Source organism: Saccoglossus kowalevskii, chromosome 21 (genome assembly GCF_978046115.1).
Source record: "Saccoglossus kowalevskii chromosome 21, keSacKowa6.1, whole genome shotgun sequence".
In the NCBI taxonomy this organism is placed as follows: domain Eukaryota; kingdom Metazoa; phylum Hemichordata; class Enteropneusta; family Harrimaniidae; genus Saccoglossus; species Saccoglossus kowalevskii.
Genome location: NC_140661.1, coordinates 6,570,903 through 6,587,844, shown reverse-complemented (window position 1 = coordinate 6,587,844; position 16,942 = coordinate 6,570,903). Strand labels below are relative to the sequence as shown.

Below are 16,942 nucleotides of genomic sequence, written 5' to 3'. Positions count from 1 at the left end.
TTGTGGGTTTTGGAGTGTTTTTGCCTTTGCCTTGGCAAGATGGTCGGCAACCAAGATGGCTGCCGCTCACACAAGGCCACCGTCAACACCAACAGGTCACCTTACTAGAAACCATGCGGTACGGTGTGAAAACATTGATGGCGTTCCTGTTGAAACTTATGTGGAGTCGGTTGCAGATTTAGTCGGGGCCAGTAATATTGTGGCTGCATCCCGTATGAACCGATCGGTTATTGTCTTTTTAAATAAGGTTACATGGGTCGACATGGTTTCTGCCGCTGGCCTTGACATTGGAGACCTCCATGTTTCTGTTGAACCTCTTGTCCGGCCCTCTACAAAAATTGTGCTATCAAATGTTCCCCCTTTTTTACCTGACAATTTTATTACAGATGCCTTAGATAAATACGGGCGTGTCATGAGCGCGGTGCGAGCGATCCCACTCGGGTGCAAAAGACCAGCACTGAAACATGTAAAGTCTTTTCGCCGCCAAGTTTATGTATATTTAAAAGATCTCAATATCAACGGTTTATTACCTATTACTTTTCAAGGTCAGACATATAATATTTACGTTTCGTCTGACGAATTGACGTGCTTTTCATGTAACATGAAGGGACATACACGTAAAACTTGCCCAAACTCCCAAACAACGAATATGCAAATGATGAATGATGAAAACAATAGTGCCCAAAATAGCACTCAAACAGACTCTCCACAGGTGAATGTAATAACTAATTTAAATTCCCCTGACACATTGCACGACAAAGACGATGACATAACTTATATAATTAACACCCAAGCATCAGATACTGAGATAAACAATCATGAGACCGATGGTACAACAGATAACATTGAAATTGAAACTGAAATGAATACAGATTCATCCAAATATATGAGCAAAAAGCGCACGCGCTCTAGATCACCAGTTCATAGAGAAGAACAAAACAATGACCAGTTAAATGACGAAAATAAATGTGAACCAAGTTTTAAAAAGCGTAACGATGAAAATGCAAGCGAAATTGTTGAACAAAATTGTCCGATTGATGAAGAGAGGGTACGAACCCCTCCTTCCCCTTCCATTGCACCACCATCGCCTCCCCCACCCCCTCCACCCCACAAACCCTTTCCCCACGTATATGCCAATGTAACAGTGTGCACTCCAAAGCCACAGCCCGAGCTTACGGAGTCGGCCCCATTTCCATCATCTCCCTCACTTGAGTTCACAGTTGAATCCCCGCGCGATTCGCCGCTATCCGAACTCCCCATTGATTTAAGTGGTTTAACTGATCAATCACAAGACCTTTTCAGCACACCTATGTCACAAAATAAAACCGCTGATGATATGGAGGAAACTGCCAGCGAATGTAGTGAGAATGAGGGGTCTATCATTTCAAATGTTTAAACATGTACTGATAACAGCGAATCAACAATATCAAACGCTAATATCAAAACCTTTTTAGTGTCTACACTTCACTCACGTAGATTTATAGACAAGTGTTTTGAATTTTGCCCCAATCTTAAAATATTGGTTCGACATATGATAAACTACCGCAATACCACGCAGTTGAACACATCTGATAAATCTCGCATGCACAGACTCATTAAAAAAATTAAACAGCAAATCAAAACGGGTAACTTTATCGCTGATTTTTAATTTCCCTTGTTATGATGGCAAACACAATTACATGCGCAACTTACAATGTCAATGGTTGCCGGGACGCCCTCAAACGGTACAGTGTTTTCAATTATCTCAAGCGTGACCATCCCTGTAATATTTATATGCTACAAGAAACACACTCTCTTGTCTCCGATGAAAATATTTGGAAACTTGTGTGGCGTGGCCTTGGTATTTTTTCTCATGGCACTGTTAATCGTGCGGGTGTGGCTATTTTGTTTTCGCCAGGAGCAACTGTGAATATTTTATCACAATCTGAAATCATGCCTGGGTACGTGTTGCACGCTCATGTTCAAATTAATGAAAATCTTGTTCACATAATTAATGTCTATGCACCTATTAATGGCGCTGAGCGTGTGGAATGCTTCACTAAAATTGAACAATTCATCAGTTCTCTAAATAATGACCCAGTAATCATGGGAGGCGATTTTAATTGTACTACTGAACCCGACACTGACCGTAATAGAGGGACTGAACCGAACATGCGCACTGCAAAGCTCCTCAAATCTGTCCTGAATCATCACAAACTGTTTGATGCATGGCGCCAATACCACGGGAACACATTAAACTTTACTTGGGGGCGTGGTGGTACGTTTGTGCGCCTTGATAGGTTTTATGTCAGCAAATGTATGCGTGGGAAAATTAAGAATATTGACATAAGCAATGGCGCATTAGCTTTTTCTGACCATTCCCTTGTCCACATCGACATCGCCATTGGTGACAGTAAAAACAAAAGTCCAGTGTGGTGTATGAATACAGAAATTCTGCGCGATGAAGTGTATGTGGCAATCTTAACTGATTTTTGGGCGAAGTGGCAAACACTTCGAAATAATTATGTAAATATACAGACATGGTGGGATATTGGCAAAAATAAAATAAAGTTACTCACACAACAGTATTGCACACTCAAACAAAATAAATACAAAACCGAAAAACAAGCATTGGAAATGGAAATTAAAACCATCGAACGTTGTACTGCACACGATGCACCGCTCTTAAACAGTTACACTGAAAAGAAAAAACTTCTCGCACGCCAAGGCAGTGCTACGCGTGCGCGACATCAGTTTTTAAATGAAAGTGATGTTTGCAATTCCTTCTTTTTCCAGTTAGAGAAAAAGAAGGGAACCAAAAAGGCGATCTTTCAGTTGAGGCACCAGGATAATACTCTTACTGAAAATCAAACTCAAATACGGAAAATCATACACACCTTTTACAATAACCTGTATACACCTGATAACATTGACATTGAAGCTCAAAATAGCCTCCTTGAAGGGCTACCTCAACTAAATGAAACAGATCGTGATGACCTTGACAAACCAATCACGTTTGACGAACTGAGTGCCACGGTCAAACTACTTCCCCATGGGCGTACTCCCGGTATCGACAGAATACCAAACGAATTTTACCAAACTTTTTGGCATATCATTGGAAGTGATCTGTGCGATGTATTTACTGCTGCCACAAACGAAAATGTGCTCCCCCTATCCTGCACAAGGGCCGTGGTCACTCTTCTCCCTAAAGAAGGTGACGTTACCAACGTAAAACACTGGCGACCCGTGAGTCTGTTATGTAGCGATTACAAAATGTTCACTAAATCGCTTGCATTGCGTTTGCGCGGTGTTTTAGGCAGCATTATTCATCCAGACCAAACTTGCAGCATACCAAACAGGCATATTCACGACAATATAAATCTACTTCGTGACAGTATTGACTATGCCAACTTAACTAACTCGCCCCTGGCTATTGTTGCCATTGACCAGGAAAAGGCATTTGATAGGATACATCACGGATACCTCTTTAATACGCTTCGTGCCTTTGGTTTTGGTGACCGTTTCCTTTCTTACATTCGCCTCATGTATACCAATGCCCAGTCCCTGGTCCGCGTTAACTGCGCCCTTACTACACCCATCACAGTGGCCCGTGGCATTAGGCAAGGGTGTTCAATGTCCACTGCCCTCTACGTCATTGCCATTGAACCACTACTTCATAAAATTAGGAATGATGAAAACATTGAAGGGTTGGTTATACCTCACAGCAAAAACCAACGTTCTAAACTCACCGCTTACGCCGACGACGTGGAATTTTTCATAACTCGCAAGCAGGATTTCAACTTACTAAGTCGCTGGTTACATGGCGCAACATCACCTACTCCCCTCTCAATATAAAATGGAACAGCGAGGGGTTGAAACTGTTGGGTGTTTATCTTGGAAATAATCTAACTTATACGAATCAGAACTGGGCTGAACTTGTTGCAAAAGTAAATAATAAGATCAACTTCTGGAATCATTTTGTTTACAGCATGTCTTACAGAACGCGCGCTCTTATCATTAATAATCTGATTTCATCGCAGTTAATGTATCGCTTTAATAGCCTTGTGCCGCCATCGGACGTAGTTCTGAAGGTACAGAAAATGCTGCTCGACTTCTTTTGGCAAGGGCGACATTGGGTATCTGCTGCAACACTGTACCTCCCCTTGGAAAGAGGTGGACAAAATGTTACACATCTTCCAACACGCATAAGTACTATGCGACTTTCCTATATTCAAAGATATTTATATAATAACCATGACCACCCCTGTTTTAAGTTCACAGACTACTTTTTTATGCAAGCGAGCAATATGTCATATGCAAGTCAACTTCTATGCACCACTATCAAAGCACCTTTACAAAGATTGCCATTATTTTATTATGAGCTCCTCCAGTGTTGGAAATCTGTAGAGAAAGTGCGTAAGTTCAATGATAATAACGTAACTGATATTCTTAATGAGCCACTGTTTAACAACCCACTCATCATACATCCCATACGAAATGAGCCTTTTGCGCTCAGACATTTTGTTGACGCGGGAATAACCGAAACGAGTAAAACTTGGTTGGAGGCCGCTGATATGTCGGATAAAATTAAAATCCATTCGGAGCGTATTCTCCATCTCAGTATCAAGGTCATTCACGATTCTATTCCTACCAAATGGAAATATACTATCAACACCTACTTCAAAGGGAACGGGAAGTGTAATCAGCCTCTTTCACATCATAGCTTTGAACTGCACTTTTCTGATGAACTAAATTTGCCACTATTTAAGTTTGAAAAAGGCGCAATCTATAAATAGCTAATACGTGTCCAGTCAATAACACAACACTTACATAAACATGACACTGTTTGGCGGGACATCCTTAGTCTGCCTGAAAGTGCTAAACCCAACTTCAAGGATTGCTATGAAACACTAGCCATTAACAAATATGGGGATCTGCAGTGGCGTATTGCCCATGGTGCCTTTCCAACGGGGAGATTTCTGTTCAAAGCTCGTTTGAACAATTCTGATAAATGTCCTTTTTGTGATGAAGTTGACACACTTCAACACATTTTTTATGATTGTCCATCAAATAGCGCCTTACTCCATTATTTTACATCACGTCGCGACTGCTTCAACCAGACTTTCGCATGCCTATTTGGTGGTTCACCATTTTACCACCCCATCGCTCAAAGCACGTTATGTTTAGCAAGGCACAATGTATATTTTGTTTCTTAGCGTGCATGAATTTGAAATTATGTGGACGGCAGAGAATGCACTATGTAAAATCGAGGATAACACACTTCACATTCTACTGTAATTGTGGCAGGTGTGGTCTATTTAAAACAGAAGGTGCCTTGTCTTGTTGTTAAACATCGATACAAACGAACATCATTGAATTAGCAAAATTAGCACACGCACAGGAGCCAAGAATTTTGTCCTCTTGGTGGGCTATCATTGCACACACTTGCAGCAGCGCATATATGTTTTATGTTACTTGTTCTGTGTTTTAAATGTTTTGATTTTCCCTTGGAGTTTGGCAGGGGGGTTGGTACCCCCTTAAGTGCTAACCGGTGTCACCGGCCTGCCTACGGGGTTCCAAGGTGTTTTTGTACTGTTACGTGATCGTCTTTTATTTTATTTTACCCGTGAACCAAAAAGCATAATATAATATAATATAATACAATCGGGTGAACGCGGTGCTTTTCAGCGCTCCCCGATTTTCTGCCTGTTTTGCGTTTTTGCGCTCGTTGTGCGCCCGTGTTTCTACACAGCTGTATATATAGTGTGTCTACCTTTTACGTGAGTAATTTATAGTTGTTGTTTTCGTTATTATTGTGGGTTTTGGAGTGTTTTTGCCTTTGCCTTGGCAAGATGGTCGGCAACCAAGATGGCTGCCGCTCACACAAGGCCACCGTCAACACCAACAGGTCACCTTACTAGAAACCATGCGGTACGGTGTGAAAACATTGATGGCGTTCCTGTTGAAACTTATGTGGAGTCGGTTGCAGATTTAGTCGGGGCCAGTAATATTGTGGCTGCATCCCGTATGAACCGATCGGTTATTGTCTTTTTAAATAAGGTTACATGGGTCGACATGGTTTCTGCCGCTGGCCTTGACATTGGAGACCTCCATGTTTCTGTTGAACCTCTTGTCCGGCCCTCTACAAAAATTGTGCTATCAAATGTTCCCCCTTTTTTACCTGACAATTTTATTACAGATGCCTTAGATAAATACGGGCGTGTCATGAGCGCGGTGCGAGCGATCCCACTCGGGTGCAAAAGACCAGCACTGAAACATGTAAAGTCTTTTCGCCGCCAAGTTTATGTATATTTAAAAGATCTCAATATCAACGGTTTATTACCTATTACTTTTCAAGGTCAGACATATAATATTTACGTTTCGTCTGACGAATTGACGTGCTTTTCATGTAACATGAAGGGACATACACGTAAAACTTGCCCAAACTCCCAAACAACGAATATGCAAATGATGAATGATGAAAACAATAGTGCCCAAAATAGCACTCAAACAGACTCTCCACAGGTGAATGTAATAACTAATTTAAATTCCCCTGACACATTGCACGACAAAGACGATGACATAACTTATATAATTAACACCCAAGCATCAGATACTGAGATAAACAATCATGAGACCGATGGTACAACAGATAACATTGAAATTGAAACTGAAATGAATACAGATTCATCCAAATATATGAGCAAAAAGCGCACGCGCTCTAGATCACCAGTTCATAGAGAAGAACAAAACAATGACCAGTTAAATGACGAAAATAAATGTGAACCAAGTTTTAAAAAGCGTAACGATGAAAATGCAAGCGAAATTGTTGAACAAAATTGTCCGATTGATGAAGAGAGGGTACGAACCCCTCCTTCCCCTTCCATTGCACCACCATCGCCTCCCCCACCCCCTCCACCCCACAAACCCTTTCCCCACGTATATGCCAATGTAACAGTGTGCACTCCAAAGCCACAGCCCGAGCTTACGGAGTCGGCCCCATTTCCATCATCTCCCTCACTTGAGTTCACAGTTGAATCCCCGCGCGATTCGCCGCTATCCGAACTCCCCATTGATTTAAGTGGTTTAACTGATCAATCACAAGACCTTTTCAGCACACCTATGTCACAAAATAAAACCGCTGATGATATGGAGGAAACTGCCAGCGAATGTAGTGAGAATGAGGGGTCTATCATTTCAAATGTTTAAACATGTACTGATAACAGCGAATCAACAATATCAAACGCTAATATCAAAACCTTTTTAGTGTCTACACTTCACTCACGTAGATTTATAGACAAGTGTTTTGAATTTTGCCCCAATCTTAAAATATTGGTTCGACATATGATAAACTACCGCAATACCACGCAGTTGAACACATCTGATAAATCTCGCATGCACAGACTCATTAAAAAAATTAAACAGCAAATCAAAACGGGTAACTTTATCGCTGATTTTTAATTTCCCTTGTTATGATGGCAAACACAATTACATGCGCAACTTACAATGTCAATGGTTGCCGGGACGCCCTCAAACGGTACAGTGTTTTCAATTATCTCAAGCGTGACCATCCCTGTAATATTTATATGCTACAAGAAACACACTCTCTTGTCTCCGATGAAAATATTTGGAAACTTGTGTGGCGTGGCCTTGGTATTTTTTCTCATGGCACTGTTAATCGTGCGGGTGTGGCTATTTTGTTTTCGCCAGGAGCAACTGTGAATATTTTATCACAATCTGAAATCATGCCTGGGTACGTGTTGCACGCTCATGTTCAAATTAATGAAAATCTTGTTCACATAATTAATGTCTATGCACCTATTAATGGCGCTGAGCGTGTGGAATGCTTCACTAAAATTGAACAATTCATCAGTTCTCTAAATAATGACCCAGTAATCATGGGAGGCGATTTTAATTGTACTACTGAACCCGACACTGACCGTAATAGAGGGACTGAACCGAACATGCGCACTGCAAAGCTCCTCAAATCTGTCCTGAATCATCACAAACTGTTTGATGCATGGCGCCAATACCACGGGAACACATTAAACTTTACTTGGGGGCGTGGTGGTACGTTTGTGCGCCTTGATAGGTTTTATGTCAGCAAATGTATGCGTGGGAAAATTAAGAATATTGACATAAGCAATGGCGCATTAGCTTTTTCTGACCATTCCCTTGTCCACATCGACATCGCCATTGGTGACAGTAAAAACAAAAGTCCAGTGTGGTGTATGAATACAGAAATTCTGCGCGATGAAGTGTATGTGGCAATCTTAACTGATTTTTGGGCGAAGTGGCAAACACTTCGAAATAATTATGTAAATATACAGACATGGTGGGATATTGGCAAAAATAAAATAAAGTTACTCACACAACAGTATTGCACACTCAAACAAAATAAATACAAAACCGAAAAACAAGCATTGGAAATGGAAATTAAAACCATCGAGTACTGCACACGATGCACCGCTCTTAAACAGTTACACTGAAAAGAAAAAACTTCTCGCACGCCAAGGCAGTGCTACGCGTGCGCGACATCAGTTTTTAAATGAAAGTGATGTTTGCAATTCCTTCTTTTTCCAGTTAGAGAAAAAGAAGGGAACCAAAAAGGCGATCTTTCAGTTGAGGCACCAGGATAATACTCTTACTGAAAATCAAACTCAAATACGGAAAATCATACACACCTTTTACAATAACCTGTATACACCTGATAACATTGACATTGAAGCTCAAAATAGCCTCCTTGAAGGGCTACCTCAACTAAATGAAACAGATCGTGATGACCTTGACAAACCAATCACGTTTGACGAACTGAGTGCCACGGTCAAACTACTTCCCCATGGGCGTACTCCCGGTATCGACAGAATACCAAACGAATTTTACCAAACTTTTTGGCATATCATTGGAAGTGATCTGTGCGATGTATTTACTGCTGCCACAAACGAAAATGTGCTCCCCCTATCCTGCACAAGGGCCGTGGTCACTCTTCTCCCTAAAGAAGGTGACGTTACCAACGTAAAACACTGGCGACCCGTGAGTCTGTTATGTAGCGATTACAAAATGTTCACTAAATCGCTTGCATTGCGTTTGCGCGGTGTTTTAGGCAGCATTATTCATCCAGACCAAACTTGCAGCATACCAAACAGGCATATTCACGACAATATAAATCTACTTCGTGACAGTATTGACTATGCCAACTTAACTAACTCGCCCCTGGCTATTGTTGCCATTGACCAGGAAAAGGCATTTGATAGGATACATCACGGATACCTCTTTAATACGCTTCGTGCCTTTGGTTTTGGTGACCGTTTCCTTTCTTACATTCGCCTCATGTATACCAATGCCCAGTCCCTGGTCCGCGTTAACTGCGCCCTTACTACACCCATCACAGTGGCCCGTGGCATTAGGCAAGGGTGTTCAATGTCCACTGCCCTCTACGTCATTGCCATTGAACCACTACTTCATAAAATTAGGAATGATGAAAACATTGAAGGGTTGGTTATACCTCACAGCAAAAACCAACGTTCTAAACTCACCGCTTACGCCGACGACGTGGAATTTTTCATAACTCGCAAGCAGGATTTCAACTTACTAAGTCGCTGGTTACATGGCGCAACATCACCTACTCCCCTCTCAATATAAAATGGAACAGCGAGGGGTTGAAACTGTTGGGTGTTTATCTTGGAAATAATCTAACTTATACGAATCAGAACTGGGCTGAACTTGTTGCAAAAGTAAATAATAAGATCAACTTCTGGAATCATTTTGTTTACAGCATGTCTTACAGAACGCGCGCTCTTATCATTAATAATCTGATTTCATCGCAGTTAATGTATCGCTTTAATAGCCTTGTGCCGCCATCGGACGTAGTTCTGAAGGTACAGAAAATGCTGCTCGACTTCTTTTGGCAAGGGCGACATTGGGTATCTGCTGCAACACTGTACCTCCCCTTGGAAAGAGGTGGACAAAATGTTACACATCTTCCAACACGCATAAGTACTATGCGACTTTCCTATATTCAAAGATATTTATATAATAACCATGACCACCCCTGTTTTAAGTTCACAGACTACTTTTTTATGCAAGCGAGCAATATGTCATATGCAAGTCAACTTCTATGCACCACTATCAAAGCACCTTTACAAAGATTGCCATTATTTTATTATGAGCTCCTCCAGTGTTGGAAATCTGTAGAGAAAGTGCGTAAGTTCAATGATAATAACGTAACTGATATTCTTAATGAGCCACTGTTTAACAACCCACTCATCATACATCCCATACGAAATGAGCCTTTTGCGCTCAGACATTTTGTTGACGCGGGAATAACCGAAACGAGTAAAACTTGGTTGGAGGCCGCTGATATGTCGGATAAAATTAAAATCCATTCGGAGCGTATTCTCCATCTCAGTATCAAGGTCATTCACGATTCTATTCCTACCAAATGGAAATATACTATCAACACCTACTTCAAAGGGAACGGGAAGTGTAATCAGCCTCTTTCACATCATAGCTTTGAACTGCACTTTTCTGATGAACTAAATTTGCCACTATTTAAGTTTGAAAAAGGCGCAATCTATAAATAGCTAATACGTGTCCAGTCAATAACACAACACTTACATAAACATGACACTGTTTGGCGGGACATCCTTAGTCTGCCTGAAAGTGCTAAACCCAACTTCAAGGATTGCTATGAAACACTAGCCATTAACAAATATGGGGATCTGCAGTGGCGTATTGCCCATGGTGCCTTTCCAACGGGGAGATTTCTGTTCAAAGCTCGTTTGAACAATTCTGATAAATGTCCTTTTTGTGATGAAGTTGACACACTTCAACACATTTTTTATGATTGTCCATCAAATAGCGCCTTACTCCATTATTTTACATCACGTCGCGACTGCTTCAACCAGACTTTCGCATGCCTATTTGGTGGTTCACCATTTTACCACCCCATCGCTCAAAGCACGTTATGTTTAGCAAGGCACAATGTATATTTTGTTTCTTAGCGTGCATGAATTTGAAATTATGTGGACGGCAGAGAATGCACTATGTAAAATCGAGGATAACACACTTCACATTCTACTGTAATTGTGGCAGGTGTGGTCTATTTAAAACAGAAGGTGCCTTGTCTTGTTGTTAAACATCGATACAAACGAACATCATTGAATTAGCAAAATTAGCACACGCACAGGAGCCAAGAATTTTGTCCTCTTGGTGGGCTATCATTGCACACACTTGCAGCAGCGCATATATGTTTTATGTTACTTGTTCTGTGTTTTAAATGTTTTGATTTTCCCTTGGAGTTTGGCAGGGGGTTGGTACCCCCTTAAGTGCGAACCGGTGTCACCGGCCTGCCTACTGTTACGTGATCGTTTTTTTATTTTAATTTACTCGTGAACCAAAAAGCATAATATAATATAATATAATATAATATAATATAATATAATATAATATAATATAATATAATATAATATAATATAATATAATATATTGAGTACATTTGTCGTTTTTTCACAATGATCACACAAATTACGATTACTCCATGTTAGAAATATAGATATTTCTCTTGAATATAATGGCTGAAATTAACTGATATAAGCTGTTGAAATCTGTAATGTATAAGAAAATAATATCTTTCTGGTTTCCAAGTAATTTCACATCTAAAATTATTAGTTATATATAAAATGACACAGCATGGCATTGCTTTATTGACAACATTATGTACTTGCACAGTGACACACATCATCATTCTCGTCATTTCTCACAGGTAGTTACATTCAATGTGACTTTCAGAATGGGTTTTGTGATTGGATACAAGTTGATAACGGCATCGACGAGATGGATTGGGTTCGTAAATTTGGCTATGACGCGTATGGTATTTTGTATGCAGATCCTCGCTATGACCACACACAGGGTATTGTATCAGGTCAGAAAAGAAACATATATCATAAGTCGTTTACATGAATAATTCTACTAAATACAACACATACATTGTGATTAATTAAAGAACAAAACGAACGACGGCTGAGTAATGAACAATTTTTATAAATCCAGTGACGAAAAAATTCTATGACATAAATGTGTTACACAGATGCATTAATTATGAATATTTTAGTTTGAGTAATTTTAGATGAGGAATATTCCATAACTAAATGCAATGGTCGATTTGAACTTTGCCGTCATCTATATAAGCTATCATGACTTCCCATCAGCGTTCCACCTCTGCAGAGCGCAATGTGTAGTAATTATATATTCAGTTGATGTCATGCATATGTTTCATTTTAATGTACTCTTTCGTGAATTATTATAATTTATTGTAAACAGGTTATTATGCATCAATTGAGGCTATGGCCAATCAATATGGTTACAGAGCTCAGCTCATCAGTCCAGTTTTGCAAAGCACAACGTCTGGGTTATGTAAGGTACTGTATATAATTACCTCAATATGTAAAAACATGAACTATTATAAAAGTAAAATTATTTTGAATAAAAATATTCACTAGCAAACAGACAAATCTTTATTATTTCGGAAAAGCAACTGAACAAATCTGGCGGAGAAGACAATTGCAAAACACGTAAAACTCAATACAAACAAAAATGAAGCAAAAAACACAATTTTGAGAATTCTGACTTATGTTACAACCTCCTTTTTACATAGATGCGTTTTTACTTTCACATGTCTAACCGCTATATTGGTAATCTGAATATATATACTCGCATCTATAATGGGGAAACTTGGGGACAAAAACGTGTATGGCAGAAGAATGGATATAATGGACCATTCTGGGACAAAGGCAAAATTGTTTTTGATGTCGCTGTCGATTTCCAGGTAGAAAAAATCATAGTTATCAGTATGTATACACAATTCACTAAAATTATTCACTAGTAACAATTTGTAGAACGTTCTATGTTAAAACTCAAAAGCATTTTGATGTCGTTTTGGGCAAATATAATTTATTCACAACCGTCCAACGGATGAGCAAGCTTTACATGTGTGGAAATGCTCTGTAAAATGTTCAAAGCTAGGTATACATTGTACAAATACTGTCAACCAACACTTTTTTGGACAACTTCATAAATTTAAAACGTTGAACGGTTGCAATGTAATAGTAGTAGTAGTTTTTATGAACAACTAACTTCTTATAATTTTTGTGCAAGTCACCAAAGGATGCATTATATCCATCTAATAATAAGTCGGCATAATACTTACATCATATAAATTAGGTTTCCTTTCTTTTATAGGTTTATTTTCATCTATTTTTATTTGGGTTACAAATACAATCACCTCATATTGCATTCGTGATAGTCATGTGAAGGAATCAATTGAAACCATGCATCTCGTAAAACAGAATGAATATGTATACTTAACATATGCAACTAATGAGGACGCTTGCAATTATACATATACATATCCACATGTATTACGTATGGATATATTGTTATTGCAGTTCTAATCTAATTTTACATTCATTTAACACATTCTGTGTGTTTAGGTAGTTATTGAAGCCACAACAGGTGACGGTAACTCGGCAAACATAGCTATCGATGATGTAACATTCACTGCTACGTGTGTGTTTAGTTCTATTGGTAAGTTTTAAAACAGTGTTGTGTATTGTTGTGTGGCATGGCACAATGCAGTGCGGTACAGTGAGACAGTCGTGGCGTGGCATCGTGATGTGACGTAGCGTAGTGTATAGTAGTGTAGTGTGGTGCAGTGTGGGTTATGTGTAACTTTGTTTATAATTGTTAATTTGTTTTCTGCAGGCAAATTGCCCAATGCACCACGAAAATCGCCTCCACCAATTCGTTCACCAATGACTCTCCACCCATCGTGCAATGACAACGAGTTCTACTGTACAGTGGATAACGAATGCATTGCTCCAGAACTGGTTTGCAACTTCCGTGATGACTGTTCGAATGGTGAAGAGGAGGCAGCTCGCTGTAGTGAGATTCACCAGAATGAACATTAATCACATATATCTCCAACCATACTAACTATACTAAGTATTCTTTATTGTATAACGCGTTGACTTTACAATTGTTATATTTCTTTTAAAATGACAACACAATTTTATCATTTTACAGTGCAGTACAGCTGTGATTTTGAAAGTGGTGCTTGTGGATGGAATGGCGTATTTGCCTCGTCACGCGAATTTTACGACATTCCACAATTTCGATGGGAAATACAACAAGGTCGTTCAGCTGAGAATTTTCGGCCACGTGTTGACCATACAACGACAACTCCCGATGGTACATTAGTATTCATAATGTCAGACTGGAATTCATATTTCTTATTAATAATTATAATACATGGTACTTGAGAAACATTAATCTGTAGACATCAACGTCTTTCACATTAGCATTAACGGATTTTGAAAATCTATTTTATCTTAGGCTTTTACTTATTGGCTGACAACTCCCCCGGAGAATTAAATACAAAAACTGAAATAACAACACCAGTGATTGGACAGTCTGGCCCTAATTGCCATCTGGAATTCTGGTACCATGTAGGTAGTAGCAGTAGTTCTGGATTACTGAAAGTATTCACAATTTATGAAAGTGAAATGAACCTGATATTTGTATCAATTTACGTAGTCGCCAATGAATGGGAACGCGCATTGGTCTTCATAGGAATCGGAGAACGCTTTCAGGTACTATGATTTGAACAAATTAATACTATGTTACGTAGCTCACATATTTAAATTCTTGTCGTACTTATTGTTATGATTTTCTTACATAGGTGGTCATACAGGCTACTCGTGGTCGTCGCACAACATTTGATATATGCATAGACGATGTGGTATTTATAGACTGTGCACCGCCAGGTATGTCATATAGCATACATTTTATTACTATAATATATGCAGTTTGACATGCAGTTTGCTGCAATATCATATCGTGACAGTACAATATGCACATTTTACCATGTTCATGAGACTGTAATGATTATTGTTATTATGCTTACCGAAACATTTTAAATTTTTGAACATGTTCATTAAATTATCTTACTAAATTGTAACGAATTATGTATTTAGTAATTCAAATGCAATCAACATATATCATATCATATATATCATGTATACTATCAAATATATCTTTTTAGTTGTAATTAACAAAGTGTGTACAGAGGACGAATTCCGCTGTTCTGATGGGCACTGTATTGACAGAAGTAAAGTGTGTAATTTTGCAGATGACTGTATGGACTCCTCAGATGAACAATATTGCGGTAATCACTCACGTATATGGGTTACTAAATGCTTGCATATAATTATGCCTTATATCAATCCAATACTACATATATATGTGGTAACATATTGTATGGTGAACATTTTTGTATGCGTATGAAGAGAAATATATATTTATCAATTGAAACTACATCTATGAACACATTGAACTCGAATATGATATGTATCGCCGTCATGTGGTTCGAATACCCCATGTTAAATGGTTCGTATTTTCGTCTATAATATGTTAGTCTATACCTTACGCCGGATGTTTCTCTGAAGCTGAACGGAATTGTTTTTTTCGGGCAACCACTGTCTTGTCGTATTTGTGGTGTATATTCAATGTAAGCACATATAAACATAACATCGCATTGACTACATAATAAATCTTACTTATATATTTTACTTATATTGTTAACACATGCACAACTAATTGAGCAAATACGCTATTTATTAAATACGTTATAATATTTTCAAAAACGGTTAGCTATTTTGAATAGATACTTAGGGCTTAGATATTATATGGCCTAAATGTGTGCATGTCTGTCTTTTCCTGATATAAAGACACATACTTAAGGCTGTGAGTTTGAAACAGTCGAGAGCACGGTTTTTATATTAGACAATATGTATCATACTTCACCATTCTTTGAAACTATCGGTAAATGGCGCGTTATTTATTAATTTATTTATATATTTATTATTTAACAACTCCCTTCAATAGTTCTGTATATTTATGTGTATATGGACATTGTGTTACAGGTGCTTTAGTTGGTAGATGTGATTTTGAACTAGATCTTTGTGATTGGGAACAAGAATATGACCACGAATATAAATGGTTATTCTCTCGTGGAACTCAGCTTGACCACACATTTAGAACAGTTGATGGTACATATTTGATTATGTTAATATTATTCATACAATTGCAACATGATCAGTTAGTTCAAGTCATAACTATGCATAGTACTTTTTCATGTGTTTTTTTTTCAAAAATTGTCTAATGTATTAATTATTAGATTCAACAATGGTGATACATTATGGAGAAATTGGACAAACCTAATTCGTAACATGAATGACTGAAAATGAGACATATTTTTTACTTTCAAGGCCAGTACTTAAACGTCAGATGGAATCAGCAATACGGAGCACGACTTGCCAGTCCATCAATCAAAGGAACAAGCATTGGATGTAGAGTAAGATTCGTTCTACAAAATCATGGTATACATTAACAAGCATATTTAACACATATAACATTATTATTAATCAAATCCTAGCTGTGTATTCCTGGTGATTTGTTTTCTAGATTACTTTTTGGTATCGTATGTATGGAAAGTCTATTATTTCATTATTGGTGTTACTGCGGACATCTTACCTCGATGGTGACAGCAGTTTGCAAGTGTTACACAATAAAACTGGAGATAAAGTTTATTACTGGTGGCCACTTGATCTAACTATTGATAGTCAAGGCAAAGACTTTAAGGTTTGCTAGAAGTGTTTGTTAATATGTGTTTGTACCGGAACATGTACGTGTGGTATTCTTTTTCAGAACACATTTACATATATTATAATAAAACTGCTATAAGGATACAAAGTTCAATAGAAAGGAAATTCCTGCAGCTGCATATATTAACGTACGGTATTATGTTATGACCATTTTTTGTTTTGCAACACGATAACTGGGAAAAATAACTCGATGTCTGAGCAGATTGTTATAGAAGGAATGCGCCATAAATATGACGGTTATG

General features: G+C 38.5%; 1 protein-coding gene across 1 annotated transcript; it reads left to right on the top strand.

The window, feature by feature from the left end:
* The first annotated feature begins 10,073 nt into the window (after positions 1–10,073).
* On the top strand, positions 10,074–16,686 carry LOC102805064 (MAM and LDL-receptor class A domain-containing protein 1-like). Its single transcript, XM_085495417.1, has 13 exons — positions 10,074–10,182; positions 11,744–11,902; positions 12,301–12,398; positions 12,635–12,805; positions 13,470–13,563; positions 13,741–13,920; positions 14,062–14,226; positions 14,371–14,627; positions 14,717–14,801; positions 15,080–15,202; positions 15,960–16,085; positions 16,305–16,390; positions 16,501–16,686. The coding sequence occupies exons 1-13, from the start codon at positions 10,074–10,076 to the stop codon at positions 16,684–16,686; spliced, it is 1,839 nt and encodes a 612-aa protein (XP_085351543.1).
* Positions 16,687–16,942: the final 256 nt, after the last annotated feature.

Excerpts from the sequence above, each read along its gene's own strand:
- LOC102805064 (XM_085495417.1), top strand. The coding sequence starts at position 10,074 with ATGTCATATGCAAGTCAACTTCTATGCACCACTATCAAAGCACCTTTA. Across the intron at positions 13,564-13,740 it reads GTGTGTGTTTAGTTCTATTG|GCAAATTGCCCAATGCACCA; the intron begins GTAAGTTTTAAA and ends TGTTTTCTGCAG. Across the intron at positions 13,921-14,061 it reads AGAGGAGGCAGCTCGCTGTA|TGCAGTACAGCTGTGATTTT; the intron begins GTGAGATTCACC and ends ATCATTTTACAG.